Source organism: Phoenix dactylifera, chromosome 8, assembly GCF_051530095.1.
Source record: "Phoenix dactylifera cultivar Ajwa chromosome 8, Ajwa_hap1_PhDact_Kaust_v1.1, whole genome shotgun sequence".
Lineage (NCBI taxonomy): Eukaryota > Viridiplantae > Streptophyta > Magnoliopsida > Arecales > Arecaceae > Phoenix > Phoenix dactylifera.
This window is the reverse complement of record NC_143197.1, coordinates 5,419,065-5,438,391: the sequence shown is the minus strand read 5'-3', so window position 1 is coordinate 5,438,391 and position 19,327 is coordinate 5,419,065. Positions and strand designations below refer to the sequence as shown.

The 19,327-nt window shown below is 37.7% G+C and overlaps 2 protein-coding genes across 3 annotated transcripts; both read left to right on the top strand.

Annotated features, from left to right (window-relative positions):
* Positions 1-2,834: 2,834 nt before the first annotated feature.
* On the top strand, positions 2,835-11,380 carry LOC103723920 (ubiquitin-conjugating enzyme E2-17 kDa-like). 2 transcript variants are annotated; one of them, XM_039124487.3, is made up of 5 exons: positions 2,835-2,935; positions 5,685-5,760; positions 6,918-7,045; positions 8,630-8,734; positions 10,957-11,380. In XM_039124487.3, the coding sequence occupies exons 2-5, from the start codon at positions 5,691-5,693 to the stop codon at positions 11,098-11,100; spliced, it is 447 nt and encodes a 148-aa protein (XP_038980415.1). In that variant the 5' UTR covers positions 2,835-2,935; positions 5,685-5,690; the 3' UTR covers positions 11,101-11,380. The 2 variants fall into 2 exon arrangements, with proteins under 2 accessions (XP_038980415.1, XP_008813238.1); XM_008815016.4 differs by lacking the exon at positions 2,835-2,935 and adding an exon at positions 3,097-3,285.
* Positions 11,381-15,051: 3,671 nt separating this feature from the next.
* On the top strand, positions 15,052-16,441 carry LOC103723921 (pathogenesis-related genes transcriptional activator PTI6-like). The gene is made up of 2 exons (XM_008815017.6): positions 15,052-15,169; positions 15,284-16,441. Exon 2 carries the CDS (start codon positions 15,453-15,455, stop codon positions 16,227-16,229), a length of 777 nt encoding a protein of 258 aa, XP_008813239.2. The 5' UTR covers positions 15,052-15,169; positions 15,284-15,452; the 3' UTR covers positions 16,230-16,441.
* The last annotated feature ends 2,886 nt before the right edge of the window (positions 16,442-19,327 follow it).

Here is a 19,327-nt window from a genome sequence, read left to right as displayed (position 1 = left end):
TTATTGCTATTATTAGTATTATTAGTATTATGACTATTTTTAGTATTGTTACGATTTTTAGTATTATTACAATTTTTACTATTATTAGTATTATTACTATTTTTAGTATTATTATAATTTTTACTATTATTAGTATTATTACTATTACTAGTCTTATTAGTATTATTACTAGTTTTAGTATTATTACTATTATTATTATTATTGCTATTATTAGTATTATTACTATTATTCCTATTTTTAGTACTATTATAATTTTTACTATTATTAGTATTATTACTATTATTAATCTTATTAGTATTATTGATATTATTAGTATTATTACTATTTTTAGTGTTGTTACGCTTTTTAGTAATATTACAATTTTGACTATCATTAGTATTATTACTATTTTTAGTATTATTACAATTTTTACTATTACTAGTATTATGACTATTTTTAGTATTATTACAATTTTTACTATTATTAGTATTATTACTATTACTAGTCTTATTAGTATTATTACTATTTTTAGTATTGTTACGATTTTTAGTATTATTACAATTTTTACTATTATTAGTATTATTACTATTACTAGTCTTATTAGTATTATTACTATTATTAGTATTATTGTTATTATTAGTATTATTAGTATTATGACTATTATTACTATTAGTAATATTATTACTATTAATGACATTATTAGTATTATTAGTACTAATGGTATTATTAGTATTATTACTATTAATAATAATATTATTAGTATTAGTATTATTATTATTATTATTACTATTATTAATATCATTACTATTATTACTATTATTAGTATTATTAATATTATTAGTATTTTTACAATTGTTACTATTATTCATATTATTACTGTTATTATTATTATTATTAGTAGTAGTAGTAATAGTATTACTGTTATTACTATTATTACTTTTATTTGTATTATTATTAATATTAGTATTATTGTTTTTGCTTATAGATGTCGCCTCAGTCTTTTATTACGGACTTTTGAGAAACTGTCACCTCAGCTTTTATTACTGACATCTAGAGAACTTTTGTTTGTAGTTGACACTTCAGCTTTTTACCGTAGATATTTGGAGAAGTTTCACTTCGGCTTTTTGCCATAGGCATCTGGAGAATTTTATTGTAGATATCACTTCACTTCGGTCTTTTTACTGTAGATATCCCTCACTGTAGAAATCTTTCTTTTTACCAAAGTCTTCTTAAATCATTTATGAATATCTCAAGAGGTTTTCTAACATCCACAACTATGCTTTGGTGGTAACGGATCAGATTATACCAAGTAAAGACAACAACAAATAAAACCTTGCTTTATATCCAACCTAAACCAATATCGAGTTAAGACCTCTTGATCCATACCCTCCCACTGATCTTTTTAGGTTATCCATTTGATCCTGGACTCAATTTCTAGTAAATCCAATGCTACATATCAAATTTAATATTTATAAATTTTAATAGCTAATGTTTAAAATGATTTAAATATTTAATATCAAGAAAAATGTTAATCATTTAAAAAGTTCTTTATTACTCAATTGACGTAGATAGAACACTATGATGATTCCAGTCGGATCAAAGCTTTTATCCTACTTAAGGCTCATGTCTCTGTAAGTGGCTCATCTCTTAAGCAAGCAAATGCTGCTCATGTCTCTGCTTGGCCTACTTAAGGGCGAAGTCTCACCATTGCACATAACATTAGAGGTGCAATGGGCCAACAAAACTTGGACATGATCCTCAACCCAATTGAATTCAATGTCTATGAGCCAAATATTCATAAGATTGAGTTTTATCTTAAACTCGGGAGAGGCTTTATAAAGCATCATATTTTTGCTTGCATATTAAACCTTATCCTCATCTCATCCTACATATTAGAACTTGCCCGCATCCATTTTCTATACATTTCCAACCTTGGGAGAAACTAGGAGATTTGTGACATGATCCTCAACCATAACCACTAATGTATCAACTGGACCATAACCATTAAGAACAGTTTGCCACCATGTGTTAGCAATTTGCCAGAGGAATAGTGTCAACTTAGTATTTTAAACTTTCCATACAGCTTTCTCAACTTATTGTTGTACTTCTTAGCAAACCTAATCATATAAGAAAGAAATGTGAAAGATGACAATAATTTTGAAAATTTAATTCATTTTCATGCATTCCATCTTACACAAGGGGGCCTCGTACAACTGTATGACCGAAGACAATGACAAGGAACCTGCGGATCCATATTCGGTGGCTCTGATTCCCTAATCTCCTTCATGAACCCTTAATTCAGAGATATTATTAGATAGATCATATCCATCATGAATCTAGAATAAAATTACTATTTTTTTTAAATATGTAATCACTCCATTCCAACATCTTAGGTCCATTTAATAATTTCTTTCTTTCTTTTTTTTTTACTGAAACGGATGATTCATACAATTCTAATACAAATATATTTTAAAAAAATTAAAAAAATAATAAATTTCGAAGCGCTCTATCATCTCAAAGTATCTCTGAAATGATTAGCTACATACGAGACCTTTTAACTTGTAAATATGTTTGGTTTAAAAGATCATCTCATGGTCCGGATGTATTTTCGCCATAGAATCTAATAATTTCTCTGGGTTGGTGGATTGAGGTAGGTGGCTCTAAGCATGCACTTCCTTATTATACATATCTACACGTGCCACTCTTCTTAGCGGTTGGTATGGATTCTATACGGGCACCCTAAACACCAAATAAATCTATCCATGTAGCAAAACATCACCACGTCTTCCCTCCTTCCTCCCCGATCTCCTCCTCATCTCTCACTCTCTTCCGGTCAATCCATGGAGCCCAACCCCCCATCCCAAACCCTTGAAAATCTAACTCATATCCAATTCTAACTAAAAGCTCTTAATCTAAGCCCGTCCCAAATAGGCCCGGATCAGGTTTCTAAGTTCGGGTAATTTTTTTTTTTTTTTTGCAAATCTTCAACCCGGCGGCGTCAAATCAAAGCAACTTCGGCCTAGGATTTGGTTAAGTAATTTAGGCCGCCTAGCTTTTTATCTTTCTGACTGCTTAGAAGTTAACAGTATACATAGAACCATTCCTTCATTTTAGAGCGTCAGGCCTAATTCAGCTGCTTCGAGAACTATCCTCGGAAGGAGTTTCGACTTTCCTTCTAAGAATCTGCGATCATCGGACATTACTCGATCCGATCCGATCGCCGTCTCCGATCTCCATTAGCGTCAAGAATTCGATCGGAGCCTCTATTCCGCCATCGATTCATTCCATAAACTCTAAATCTGATCGGTAAGGATCACCACTTCTCAACCTAGATTTTCTATTCCGATCCGGAATCTATAATTTCATGTCAAATCGAAGGCGATTTATAGATTCTAAAGATTATTGGGATGTTAATCTCGAAAGACATATTGCTTATTCTCTTAATCTAGAGCATGTTGTGATATCTGGGAGGTGGGATGATTTGAATCGGTGCTTTAATTCCTGAACTTTGTATTGGCAAAGAGTTCTATTGTTGCTGAATATTTTGGTGGTTTTGTTCTCGTTTCAGTTATCCATGCTAATGCTTAATGTGGTTTTGATTTATAAATTTCTTGGATATATTTTTTGTAGAAGTCGAGACCTCCTTCACTCTACAGTTTTATATCATTATGATATTTATTAAACTAAATATATTTCTTCAATAATTTATCAAACCATGTATGCCGTCCTTCTTTTTTTAATATATTCTAGGAAGATAAAGTAATCTGTTATAATGCCCATTTTAAGCTGTTTGAATGGAAATAAGGATTTTTTCTAGAAATATAATGGAAATAAGAATATCAAAAGAAAATAACAGCGATATTTGCCAAATCGCTGCTTGAATAATGTAGTTTTTTTTTTTTAAGTTATGCGGACTGTGAAAAGATCAAACAATGTTTGGTGTAAAATGCTCCGGTAACAGTTTGTTTGCTGATCATTATATATGAATTTATAATGGAATCAGTGTGTTCCAAATCTTCAGCAATGTCCTTATGCTACAATCTTGTACTATCGTGGAAAGAAGGGCAGCGCCAAAAAGGAAGCAGAATTGTGCTACCTTTCTTTTAATATATATATATTTTTCAGGTCTCATGCATATAAATGTGATTACGAGTTTTGCATTTTGTGCTTTAAGGACACCCAATCATGAACTAAACCTGAAACTTTAAAAATAAAGGCAAGCACAGATATGGCAACACTGATGTTCCTACATGCTAACCTTGCGGTGTTGGGCTGATAAATTGTGCATATAGCTGGGAGATAGATATATATCTGTCTAGATATTTAAAATCATAATATTCTAGAATTTTCTATTTTTAAATAGAGATAAGCGTTTGTGTTCTTATGTTTCCCTAAGAAAATATTTATACGATCGTTCAATATTTCACAAACTAAATATCAATCTTCAAAATCGTTTTACCAATTCAGTCCTTTGGTGCCACAGCTGAGTGGCAGTGTGATGGAGTTCCCTGTTGTTCTAGCTAGCAGCTTTGTTTTGTTCATGGAGTAACGAAGATGGATTTGGCTTGTCAGTTGGAGAGGGGGAAATATATTGTCCTATCTACTGTTATGCATAAGCTAATGGATTTCTAACATATAATGACTTATTAAGGAAGTAACTTGGTTCAGTGGTTTGTCTCTTTGAAAAAAATATCAACTGCTTTTGTGCTATCTAAGTACATTGTTGCTTGCGACATTGTTAATTTCTTTCTGAATAATGTGATACTCCATGTGCATGTACATGCAGATGTTTTATTATGTGTATGTATTGTGTCATCTATGTGTGTTAAGATTTTATTCTATGCATGTTTTCATGTGTAGAATGGACTAGGGTTTTAGTTTTTGTATGCAATGCAGACTTTAAACTATCTTGGTCTTTTTGACCTTTCTTTTGAAAATTACCAAAAGAGGGAATTTGACCCTAAACTTTCAGGCTTGACCTTACTTTCCCTTTTCTTATCTGGCAACTGGAGGGAGCACTTGTCCTTTCTCGTTCTTGACACATGACTTTGTTTGGGTCATGAAAGATTGGCATACTTAGTTCAATAGATTGTGGATTGGGTATGTCCTAGAAAGTAGAAGGACATGATTTTAATAAGTTTTGGATCTAGGAGTTTAGTAGAGATATAATCCGTTTACTTACTGCTTTTAGATTGGTTTATGTTAGCATCAACGTTTTATGAGCTAGACTTGACATTTCAAACCAACTGAGTCAATTCTAATAAAATTAGTTACACTTTTGCTAGGATCATACTGGTTTACTTGGATCCCAATTCATTTTGAGCTATTAATTAATTGAACTTTGCATTGCATGTAACTTCAAAAGTATAATTTATTTGATCATCATTGTCTCAAAAAGTTTTGATATGATACCAAACAAACTCTTATAGGAGGATTTTTTTTTTTGCTTCAATTATTCTAACAACCTAAGGCATCCATGACTTAAATGGCTTTGTAGACTCAAAAAGTTCCTCTTTTGTCCCCTCAGTGTTACCGTTTTGCTTGCCTTCCAGTTTTCTGCGGTTTAGTTTTTTATCTTGTTTTTAGTTGGAAAAATGGACTTAAAGCTGCTATTGGAGATTTTATACCTCCATTTCATTTGTGTGCCATGCTCTGCATATTTTCTGGTTCTAATAATCTAATATTGGCATTTTCGTTTGTGGAAGCTACTTATGGCATCAAAGCGTATCTTGAAGGAACTCAAGGATTTGCAGAAGGACCCTCCTACCTCATGCAGTGCAGGTACAGATGAACCAGTTTGGTGGATTGACATACTCAATCTCCATCAATCATGAATTCATGATGTTTTATGACGTTGTGTACTATTTAGTTTGTGCAAACTGTTTAATTTGGGTAGTATTTTGTCTAAATTCTTTCTTCTCCATTTTCTTGTGCTGGGATGTGATTTTGCATAAGCATATTACAAGGCGGGTCCGGAGAAAAGACTCAAAATGCCAAGTAGAGCTGTGAAAATATCTCTTAGGATAGGATTTTGAAACTTGGCACAATCATGTAGTGTAAGCCAGACCTACATATTTTCAATATTTGCTGAATTTATGCTTTTCTTAGGTGTTTTGAGATTGAGCTGGATTATTACTATTGTTAGGTTGTATTTAGTGATATTTTAAGACTCAATCTGCTTAGTCAAGGTTTGGATTTGGATTTGCTTTCACATGGGCTAGTAATTTGGGTTATGTTAGAGTTGGATGATGGCCATCAAGGGATGATGGTTGATTACAACAAATATAATTGTCTAATGGAGCAAGATCTCATTTTGTAAAGCCATTTTGAAATGTCAAAGTTGATTCAATAGTTTGAACTTTGAAGCAATTTTTTCATATCGAATTGTAGGAAATAAATGTCGAAGAAGGGTTAGTAAATTGACCACATAGTTTCTTACTTTTGTCCAGGAAATAAATGAACATTCGTACAGCCTTTCATGAAGTGGTACTTGAAGAAACTAGAATACTTTTTTGGTATTTTTTTTGAGTGGTTGAGTGTGGGAGGGATAGGGGTTGGTCTCCACCATACTAGATGTCTTAACTAAATGAACCAATTGTATGCATAGTTTTTACTATTACTTCTATGAAATGGATTTGTCATTGCATGTTTGGCCTACTGTGACTTGATATCTATTCAAACTACATTCGATGCAACTCATAATCTGTTTGGAAACATTTGTGAGGGACCTTTAAGTAGAACATTCCCAAACTTCAACATGTGTCAGATATTGGCACCAGATCCTTGCTTTTTTAGCTCTTGGAATTGGAACCATAATTTCTCTGTGTTACAATATCATATCACGTAATTTGAATCTTTGTATTTCAAGTATAATTAAAAAGAAATGGGGTAAACCTTTTCTATGATTATATGATTGAATACTTGTCATTTCTTTCCAGGTCCTGTAGGTGAAGATATGTTTCACTGGCAAGCAACAATCATGGGACCCTCTGATAGTCCATATGCTGGAGGCGTGTTTTTAGTTTCGATACATTTTCCTCCAGATTATCCCTTTAAGCCCCCAAAGGTGTAACTTCTGTTTTCAGACATAAGTTTTGGACTTCTGGATTTGGTTAATTGCTTCTTTTGTTTCTTTACTTCAGGATCAGCTTTTGTTTCTTCTCCCGTAATTATAATATTCCATTGTGGCATGCAGTTAATTTAATGCATTCAATGTTTAAGTTAGCAAGAAGTTATTCGTAGTAATGTTGTAATAGGAGAAGTGCGAACAACTGCTTATGTTTTAATGAATTGATGTGCTTTTTCTGTAAATATGCTAGTTGATATCTTCAAAAGTGTGTGCTAGTCATTCTGCCTTGTCCATGTGCTGATAGCATCAAATAGGAGATGTGCTCACCTTGTCAGATTCCTTTGCATGATCAGAGATCAGGCTTCATTTAGTCTCAAGATGGTCAGTGGCATCGTTAATTTATGTTCTTTAGATTGCACCTTTTGTGTTGTTTTAAATAATTGAATCCACCCAACCAGTTCTCTGTTTCTGGGATGAAAAAATTGTCCTGGTACTCAGAATTCCCTCCGTGTGCCTGAAACATCAGGATAGGATCTTATATTTATAAGCCATTTCCTTTTTACCTTGTATACTTACATTTTTATGTTCTTTACTACTTATTATCCCCTCGTAGACTCTAAAAACACCTCTTCAAGATCGTTTTGTTGATGTCTTGATAAATCTTAAATCACAGTCCACTGTCTTTTTTGCTTACAAACTCTTTTGAGTTGGTGAGATGACTATTTTGTCCCTCCCATTCCATTACTTTATGAATTTAATTTTGTTTAGGATGGAGACCATGATTCCTAGTCATGAAACAGATAATATCATGTTGCTTTCTGATTTATATTTTAGTATTATTTTACCAAATTGTGCTGTTCAATACATAGTTCCTGCAAGTAGGAAGATGATAGTGTTGGCTATACTAGTAGGGTCCACAGATGATACAGGACTGTCAAATATATCCAAAGTTCACTTAGTTGCTGTGACATTTTATGGGAGTGGGATGTGAAATTAGTGCAATTCAAGGTACACCTGTAATGCAGCCTTGACATAAAATCATTAATATGTGATGATCACAACAGAGGGATATCACATAGCAAATTGTCTGTGTCTCAAATATGATGGATTGTTGTTTGCGCCTCGTTTGGCATAAACCACACATTTTGATTAGTATCTATCTATTACTGAAATGAGTTCGTTCTGGATCATATAATTATATCATTGTGAATCTTTCCACATCTCTGTTGGGAGGATCGTAGATATGAGCAAATTTAATACTTTTGCTCGATAATATATCTGATGGTTGTCTGGTTGTAGGAAGTAGGCAAGGAATCTGTGTCATTTATTTTATGATGTTGAAAATTTTCCACTATGGAACTTTGTGCCACAACATGGATGCGTGTGGATTTTGCAAAAACTCCCTTGAGCATTACATAGTGCATACATGATGTTCACTTGTTGGTATTTTATCTGGGATTATCTTGTTGACATGAATCATCAAAATGACTATGTTAGTCATTTCCATGCCGACCATTTTCCTTGAACTTTGAGGATCAATTTGTTATTTATGCAGACCGATGACATGCTTTCATGTTTTAGGTCGCTTTTAAGACAAAAGTCTTCCATCCAAACATCAATAGTAATGGGAGCATCTGCCTGGATATCCTTAAAGAGCAATGGAGCCCCGCCCTGACCATCTCCAAGGTTTTACCTTAACAGATTTTTGTATTGATTCACTTCATGCTCTGATGTGCATAGACAGTTTAATCCCATCCTGCAAACTGTGATATATTGCATTTCTTTGTTAACTACTTTTTGCCTGATATCTAAAACAACGAGAGCGAAGTAAGAAGTGTTTCTTCAAGATAAGTATTACTAATATTTTATATTTTATTGTTTGATATTGAATGCATATATATTAATTAATAAACAAAACAGGCACTAGGAAGTTTTCCTTCAAGATATATTTGTTATCATCATTTGTTGATATATGATTTAAGAGGGAGGGATAATTGCATCCAGATATCTTTCTTTTCTATTACAGTTCTGGTATGTAAATGGATTATGTAAAAGGACAAGATACCTAAGCAGAAAATTTAGAGGTGAAGATATTATCGCCTCATTTCATTATTGCCTCTATAGATAAAATAGAAAGTTTTTTTACATGCATACCCTTGCAAATATGGCTTGTGTCATATTTACCCGCTGAAGATATCACTACTTACGCATGGACACACCCACCCACCCACACACACACAGACACGCACATTCATGCTGCTAGATTTTTCACTAATGACAGTAAGAACTAACCATTTTAAGTGTCATTTGACACTATTACTCTTTACATTAATATTCCTGAAAAAAATTTAACATTCCATTTCTATTGAAAAGAGCTATATTCTTATATAAATGTTTCAGGAATATCAATACAAAAGGGTAATACTTGAAATGGTTATTTATTAACACTGTGAGTCAAAAAATCTAACGGGAGGGGTACCCATGCAAAAGCATGATGATTTGAGGATCATAAATGCAACTAATGATTTTCAGAGCAACTATGCAATAAGCTATATTTGGAAGGGTATAATGTAAAAAAATGTTAAAATGGTCTGTGTGATATGTTAGATGAGTTCATATCTTGTTTGAGGGGGTTCTGAGCCTAGTTTGCTTGTTGATCTCAATATCCAAGTTGGGAACAAGGAAAGTAGACTATGCAATATTATACAGGCTCATACTCTGTTGAAGCACACGTCCAAGTTTTTAACTGATTTTCTCTCACTTTGCTTAGCCAGCCTCAACTCGCAAATGAATTTTTTTTTAAAAAAAAAATCAAATATAACGCTTGCTAATGGTACAATGAATGGAGAGTGTTTCAGGGTGGCCTGTTGACATCCAACTCTATTTTTATGAAGATAATTGTAATTTGATATCATCTGTGATGATGAGCCTGCATTTGGGCAGTTTACATTTCAAAATCGTGATCTAATTCTATATCTCAAACTAGAATTTTAAATTTTGAAGTTCATTTTTGTGGAAGAGAGTGAGTGTTTTGTTGCTAAAATAAAAAAGTTGTAAGATGACTAAGGCAACGATGATGAACTTAGAAAATTATACTCAACATAGAATCTTATAATTCCATGATTTGAGTGATTTTGTGCAATTGCGTTATACTAGCAAACACCACTAAAATTATAGCTTGCAATTTTTAGAAAACTAGAAAGGTCACAAGATATCATGATTTTTCTAACATAAAATTGTGCGCTTCATAACCTCTAAATCAAGGTGCACCATCTCGGTACCGGACTCTAGTACCATTCTATTACAGTACTGGTATGTGGTACGGTACGAGATGGCAAGGCTTATAAGTGTCGATACGGTATGAGATTGCATATCGGTTCGGTATCGATATGGTACGGTACGTTCGGTATGGTACAGTACTGATTTGTACCGCAAATCTTGCTCTAAATTTTGAATAATGATGTGATCATACCAGCCAAGGTCTACCCTATTGACCATACTAGCTTGTATAGGTTGTGCTGTACCATATCGAGGTTCAATTAGGTATATGAGTTGAACTGGTCCGTACTAGTTTGAACAAAGTAGAATCGTCCAGTACCCCCTAAAATCGGGGTGCATATCATTTTGACCCGTACCGCCTAATTTTGGATGGTACCATAATAAAAAAATGAGAAAAAAGAGGCTAGGAGCTATCTTGGTACGGGATGTATACCATATTGTACAGATTATACTATACAATACGGGTAATATACTGGTACCCTCAGAGAAATAGTTGTTCAATGTTATGGTGAATCTGCATTTCAATAACAAACTGTATTCACTAACTACATTTGCATTTGCTAAAAGCTGGTAAACCCTCTGGAGTCAGTAGCCTCATAACCTTCGGTTTTTTTTTTTTTTGGCAACAGGTCTTGCTTTCTATCTGCTCTTTACTGACAGACCCAAATCCAGATGACCCTCTTGTACCAGAGATTGCTCAAATGTACAGGACTGACAGGGCAAAGTATGAGACCACCGCCCGCAACTGGACACAGAAATATGCTATGGGATGAGTTTAAATTTGCTGATATTGCTGTAAGAATGCTTTCATTTCCTAGATGCAAAACAATTATGTAGTTAAAAAGTCCCTATTCCGTTGCTATTGAAGTTCTTTTTGTCTATGAGACAGTGTTATGTATTTTTTTTCCATTTGCTTTCTCAATCTTTGTAAGGTGGAATACAAACCGTAAGTGCGAGTTTGGCACTTTGGATTGGGGACTCATTAAGCTAAATGGATAAACAACCCAACAAAGGACAATCATCTAGACTTTGTTGAATTGATTTGACCCTTCACTGTTTGTTAGATAATACGAAGTGTTAACAGAATCCTACAACACAGGTATATAACTTTTAGTAATAGAACTGTGATACATAGGTTTCAAATGCCCTGTGACGTATTAAGCTTATCTTTTGTGATTTTATACTCTAATCTCGGTGAGTTAATTTTTAACAAACACAATCTGGGTTTCAGTTTTAAGCTGATTAGATTTAATTTGCCACATGAACCAGCCATTGAACTTTTTCTGAATTCCTCATCTTTTACATCGAAAAGGGAGCATCTTTCTGGTTGCAGCAGATCATGTCTGAAATTTGATGACTGGGGATTATTGGGGTGCTTCAGTTTCAACGATGTCTCACGTCCTTGTGGCAGTGAAAAGTGGAGTAGTTTGACAGGCGTTACAACAGGCGGGGTTTCCTGAGCAACAATTTTCAAGGCATTCAGTTTCCATGTACGATTGTAAAAAAAATGATGGAATTAAACTGTATGTTTTCATTGTTGATATGATTATTTTTGTCCTTTTGGTGAGGGGAACGCATGGGGATGTTATTTTAGGTTTCCTCGATGTATCTACAACATTTTGTGAATCCCTGAAATCACTCTCTCTCAATAGTTTCCAGTGACACACTTTACTACCAAAGTGGGAGTGATATATGTATATATTATGATTCCGTTTTCTTCCACTAGGAACAAACAAAATCATAAAACTACAAAAAAAGAAGAAGTCGTGGAATGCGTCACCTCAATCAAACTGACTTTCGATTGACAAATAGCGTGTTCAAGTTGGAATCTTGGAATGTTATCTAGAACTGCATGCGTTCTTTGCTTTCGTCGAGACAGGAATTGTCCATTCGAAAGACTTCCTGGAGAGTAAATCCGTTGATTTATCTCGTGTGGTCGATTGAATATCTGCATGGTCGTACACGTCTCTTGTTTCTGGACTGCATATATTTTAGGTTGTATGTTTCCATGCAATGAAAAAAAGGAGCTACAATCCAAAGGTTGGACTGTGTTTATCATCTCATAGTACTAAATCTGATGACAGAAAACCTTACTCCTAAGCATTTCATATGGTATCACAAATACTCTTGCATGACATGAATTGCGAGTCGGCTTTGAATCTTGTTCTGTGCCTGAGAGGTCTTGAGTGCGTGGTTGTAAGATGAGATTGATGATGGGATGAAGCATACGTGCTTTGCCTGCGGCATCGATGAGTCAAGGGTAAACATTTCATTTCAATCAGAGAAAAAAGATAAACATTTGATGAAGACTATAGAAGGTGATGGAGTCTTAAAGTAGCCAAAATGACCTGGTATCAAAACCTAGTCAGTCAATTTGGCTATATGCTACACCTTCTTTTTCTTTTCCATGAGGACCACAGGCAAGTATTGGCCTTCCTAATATTCTCTCCTTTGAAAACCTTGACAAAGGTGAGATGTGATCTCGGATTATTTTATACAAATGTCAGTATTAGTTTGGTAAGTGGGCATCTTTTATGTGTTACACTCATGCACCTTACCTCATAGGTACATGCGACTTCCACGTAGAATAAGAAAGCTGTATATTTTAGACTTCTTGAACCTTCGTCGCTTGAGGCCCAAGGTTGCCATACTTGGTCGCATAGCAGCTTGAGAGATCCACTATTACTTGGGCTCCAAGTCTATCATCATTGACATCTCCAAGGCCAGGTCAACGAGAAAGATTTCTTGTCCTCCTCAATTTCTGCTGCTACTGTTGATTGACTTATGCGCCCATGAGATCATGAATGGTATTTTATTATTTCATACAAATAAGCCATGATGTAAGGGAAGGGTAGTTATGAGAAAGGGAGGGTGACCCCTACTTCATTGAATTATAATGGTGACAAATACTCATATCAATCTGCATTTTTTTTTAAAAAAAGAAAAAAAACAAGAGGAACATATTAAAGAGCTTCATCTACTTCACCAAATTAAATAAATTAAATTATTTTTCAACAACGCAAAGTTATCCTAGATTCAGACGTGTAGCTAGTAGCATTTAGGAATTTCAATGCAAAGTTACTTGAATGAACTCATCATATACTAATCCATCATTTGTTTATTTATCTCAACTCCAATTAATTTCCTAACATACAACAGTGCAGATAATTTGGTCACATCCTGTTGCGGTCTATTAAGAAGAAGAGCTTTCATGACACAAAGTCTTCAGGGGTCATTTTCGCACCCAGAAAATTTCGGCTTGAAAAATCTTCCCATATATCTAGTGAGGGAAGGACCAAAGCTATGAATAGTCAAATATCAGTCTTGCACTGGCTGGCTCTTTTTGATGTTTCCTATGTTACCTATCATATGATAATAATATAATAATAATATCTTTGAGAACCAATAATTCTATATCCCTTTGTTGATGGATGCATTTATATCTCCATCAAAAATCTAGAGAGGATTAGTAAGCAGAAAGGCTTGTCTTTTTATGTAACATAGTCATGGAAATGAGGCGACGTTAACCTGGGATAGTTTGCACGCCACCAAAACCAGATGAACATTGGATGTCGATTTTGTTCGATGAACGGCTCTGATTGTTCCTAGAGTGCTCCAACCAGGTGCGAACCAGCACGTGCGGAGACGGACAAAATGGAGGGAAAAAAAAGAAGTCGGCATGTTCGCCCTCTCGCTATCTTCTTTCGTGCGGGGCCGAATTAGTTGCCGCCACGTTGTTTTCAAGAGCGCACGTGAAAATCCAACGGCCATCAATCACCTTTCTTTCCACGTGGCATGATCCCTGCCCATACTTCTGCCTGCTACAATAAGCTTACATAAGCGCTGATGTGGTTGAAAAACAAAATCCCTCGGATCAAAATATTATTATCGTTCAATCAGACGGCATACAATAATTGATCAGTGATAGAGTTCGCATCAAATACACGACAGCCCACTGTACGAGCAATAATAATAGAAAAACGAACTTTTTTAATTAATTAAAAGGTCGGGGATTCTGGATTAGTGCGCTGGAGATGTACCACGAGATCAGACGGTCGTCAGAGCGAGAGAGGTGCTTAGGAGAGGGGCGGAGACCACGGCGGCACGCCGGTGGACCCCACAGCGGCGGCTGCTCCTTCCTTGAGCCACAGGATGACATCCGTGGACCGCCGTGCCTATCCCACCCCTCCTAATATTACCATAATACCCTCCCACGTCTTCCAACAATTCCCACCCCTTCGATAACGTGTCAAATTTTCGTTGGCTGAGTGGTCGACGACAGGGCTCCACAAGCCCGCTACCAAGCAGCATTCCCGAGGTCAGTCCCGTTGTTACTTGTTAGACTGGAGATATAAGAAGTACGATCAGTGCCGTTACAACCATGGAAACCATTTCCGTGACCACAGTAATCGGACGGCTAATATCAGCCATGGAATCAGAGCTGCTCTCGATGACGATTGTTCAATGATCGGACGGCTGTAAAGGCAGCTGCTCTCCGATTTCCTCTTCGGTGAGCGGTGAATCCGTGGGCCACGTAGTGGGGGAGTACAATGGACAGCATAGGAAGTTACGAAGGCTACGGACGGTACGAGTAGGGGTCTTTCGGGAATTCGGAGAAGCATCCGCGTCAGCGAAGATGCCAGCTGGACGGCATAAATTGGGGGGAGGGCGGGCGGGGGCGTTCCGGGAATTTAGTAAATGATAAGGTCGAGGGGAATGCACTTAAATACCCCACTACTCTGCCACGCTTCCCTCGCTTTCCTTGTATTTCTCCATTCTTCTGCCCCCTCTTCACTCTCTCACCCCCAATCTCTACCTCTCTTCTTTTCCGCCTGAGAACCAGTAAGAACTCTAATAGATCTGTGTCTCTTGATCGAAAACTGGTTTTTCCCCAAAGGAAAAGGGTGATTGAAGCTTTATTTTACGTTAATTTTTGGGATTTTCTTGATCTTTCAGGTGGAAATCAGAAGGAGCTCTTCAGCGATTTTTACTGTAATCTTTTTTAAAACTTGGATTTCTTGAGCTGTTATCAATTAGAAGTTCGCCGAATCGTTTCGAAAAAAGATATTGTTCTTTTGATGAAACCGCGAATCGGCGGCTCCTATAGCTCGATCTGTGGCCACGCATGATGAGCCTCAGGCCAGGCATCTCCGACAGGCCGGAGAAGTTCTCCGAGCACGTGACAACCACGAGGAAAACGGTTTCCGGCAACAAGCTCGCCGGAGGTCTGAGAAGATTGGGGATGGAGCGGCGCTGCCGGCGGAAGGTCGTCCGAATCTACTTCACTGACGTGGATGCTACGGATTCGTCCTCGAGCGACGAGGAAACCAGCGGGCTCGCCCGGCGCCGGGTTAAACGGCACGTGCACGAGATAGGGATCGAGGTCGCTGCATCGGCCCGCCGGGTTCCCCCGCCGAAGCAACCGGCGAGGGCGCCGCAGGCGGACGACCGGAAGAGGTTCCGCGGCGTGCGGCGGCGGCCGTGGGGCCGCTGGGCGGCGGAGATCCGCGATCCGACTCGGCGGAAGCGGGTGTGGCTCGGTACCTTCGACACAGCCGAGGAAGCGGCCGCCATGTACGACAGCGCTGCCGTCATGTTAAAGGGAGCCAACGCCGTCACCAACTTCCCCACCGAACCGGCCGTCACCGTCACCAGCGACTCGTCCGGCAAGTGCGACGACTCCTCCTACCCCTACCCCTCCCCGACGTCCGTCCTCCGTTACGGCGGGGACCAGACGCCGTTCGACTTCCTCGGGTACGGCGACGTGGACGCCCTCGGCTTCATCGTGGAGCCGCCGTTATGTTTGACGGACTTCGACTTTTCCAAACGGCAGTGGTGGGAAGTGGAGGAGTTCGGCGAGTTCGACGCCGAGGATTTCTCGCTGGAAGCCGCTACCTTATAGTACTTCCATGGACAATGACGAAAACACCCCCATCATACTAGGCTGCCAGCCCATATCCTTCGTGTGCAGTATCGTCTTTTTCTCCATTTAGTAGTAATCTTCGCGAGTGTGGAGCGTGTAACGGCGAGATTTTGTTAAAGTGGAATGGCGGGAGTTTCCTGGCTATTTGTTTATTATTTTTGTTTTAGTAAAGAAATGATTAAATTAAGACATATTTTTATGTGTGAAAGAGTCGCGTGTCGGATAGTGGGAAGGAAAGCGTTCCTTAAATTCCACGCCTTCCGTGGAAGAGCCGGAGGCATCTTCTTTCCTTCCTCCCTTACTCGAATAGCGATTAAAAATGTGAAATGATTACGTGGCACGAGCTACGCCGTGTGATGAGATGTATGGGGGACACTGTGAGGCGCGCGGTGATACGGGAGCCGGCCACGGCGACTGTCCTCTGGTCTGGCGGCTGGGAGCATGTGGGTCCCGCGAGAATTAATTAACTTATGGGAGGTTTTTTTTTGTTTTTTGGGTAAAACAAGCGAGGATGCATTGAACGCCATCTAAAGCACGGTTACTCTCTCAAATCTCTTGGTCCAGGTTTCTATCTAGAATCGGATGATGTGAAACTGAATTAGCGTCGAGCCATCTGATTAACTAAACTCGCGATACATGGTACATCGCATTAGCACACCACGCGGACTTCCGGTGAGGGTAATTTCGTAACTTTCTCCTCCTCGATGTCGGTTTCTAGCGGAAGTTGGAGATGGATGGGGACGTGGCGTCACGGATTGTTGGCCGAACGATTCGCGGGGTCCATCTGACGGACGGCTGGTGGTCCTTGATCTAAAACGATTTAATCACGTGTGGATTAGAATCCGTTCCGTCCAACTTCTTGTTGTTGGAGCCTCGTGGGGCCCTTTTTCATGATTAAGGCTTCCTTCCCTCGCTGATGGAAGACACGTATTATCCGTACGCAACCACACGTGCCAATGGATCACCACCAAGAAAGTAAGGTGGGTTAGGCGACCCCCAACCAACTTTCTCGGCACGTGTGAGGCAAACATCGTGGGACCGTTCGTGCAAGCCAAGTGGCCTCAGTGGAGTTCAACAATCCACATGACCGGCAAAATTCAGCAACGCAATATATTTACCTCGAAAGTGAAGCAATTTCAGCTTCGATCTACCAAACTGGATAAAAAAATAACATAAAGTCTTCACTTTATTACCTCCTTTGTTTTTTTTCATGGAAAACCGAAAAACCTTTTTTTGATCATATGATTACTCTCAAAATTTCATATAATCTGTCAAATAATAATCTCTCAAGCACAAATTTTTAACTTTTTTTGTTCTTCCCGAATTCAAGAAATTTTGATGAGTTTTATACTAATTGTATATAAATTCAGCGGGGCGAGAAGCAGCTTTTACGTTAGGTAGTAGATTTCTACTGAAAAAAACTCTTAAATGAGGTTCTACCAATAAATAAAAAAAACCCTTAAATGAGATGCGGCATGGGCCTTGGAGCTTCTGGTAATAGGTCATTGACCCGGGATACGTGGAGGTTACTATTTTAAGAAGCCAGGCGGGCTGCATCGGATCAAGTCGGAATCAATGAGATCCGGCGTGGGAGAAAAAGTTAAGGCCACATCCCGCAAAATTCATACGAGTGTGGGTCCGCCTGTGCCGGCGTGGCTCTAAAGTTGTGGCTCATCCACTAGACGTCGGGCCACCGATCAGAGCCGCCCCAAACTCCCATCATAAGGTCATGTGGGCCGGGCCCACCACAGTTTACCCAACAGAGCTTACCAAAAGGAAAACTTCAGCTCTTTACAATAGGAGCTTAGTGTAGAAGACGGCCTTAATTCTTCTTTGTTCCATGTAGAAATGCTTGGTCTTGAAGGCCATTAAATATATGATTGATAGAGAAGGACATCTTTGGATCGGCTCGACCCTTTTCTGACCATGTCAACCTTAGATCACATGCTTTGATTTCTTAGGACAAAACAATATAGGAAAGACTACATGCTGTAGAAACATACCCATGAAAATATTACTCTGTTTGGTAGATAGGAAGATATAAGATAAGATATTGCATGATCTTTGATTAGATGATGGATAGAATATAAAACAATAAAACGTGGAAGCTAAGAGGCATATCTATGAAAATAACCCCTTCTTGGAATCAGGGAAGGAAAAAAAAAAAAAAGAAGGGGAGAGGGGAGGAGTACAATTTTGAGAGAGAGAGAGGGAGAGAGAGAGAAAGTATGGTCATGACTGTTAAGGCTGCTGGGTTGAGGAGAGTTTTGAAAATAAGAGTGACATAGCAAAGAAGGGGTCGTTTTCATATTGATAGCTCTACTAAGAGTAATGTTTCAGCACTTCCTCCTCTCCCAACCAAGATTTGTTTAGCTTCCTAGCTACAGCAAATCAGCAATACGAATGCCTCTTGTAGCTGTTATGTCCTGACATGTTATTGCTTTTCAGTGCTTCTAAACGATGATAAATATTTCTACTTCACTATATGCTGCCAAGGGAACATCTACACCAACTATCATGGTCCTTTTTGTCTGGTACTAATCTTTTTGTCTAATTTCTTGTCCGTAGATGCTTCACCATCATAAGGTCTGAAGCAAAATCTTAATTGTCATAAACTCTAAAAAATAATTAAGCTAATTCTAGTTTAGGCTGCTTGAGAGTTATTGGTAGAATTTAGTATATCATAGTGAACTTTGGAGTTCAAAGACAAGAGCAAATTTTAATAGGATGCGAGTGCATCTTGTGACTTTGCTAATCATAGAGCTTATCTCTTTTTCGAAGATGGTCAAGGCAATGCTAGAACAACAGTTCACAAAATTTATCTTGATTTTTTTTTTTTTACTAAGATGGATGATTCATACAGTTTTAGACTTTTAGTACGGATACATCCAATGAGATTAGAAAACAACAGGTCCCGGAGCACTCTAAGCAACTTTCCTTTGCCAACCCATAGGATACCTCCGGAGTGACTGGTTACATAAAAAGCCATCCAGTCCATGACCTCGTTAGCTTTTTTGAACATGTGCTTAGCCCTTTTTCTTTTTTTTTTCTTCACAATTTCTTCCTGGCCAACCCGA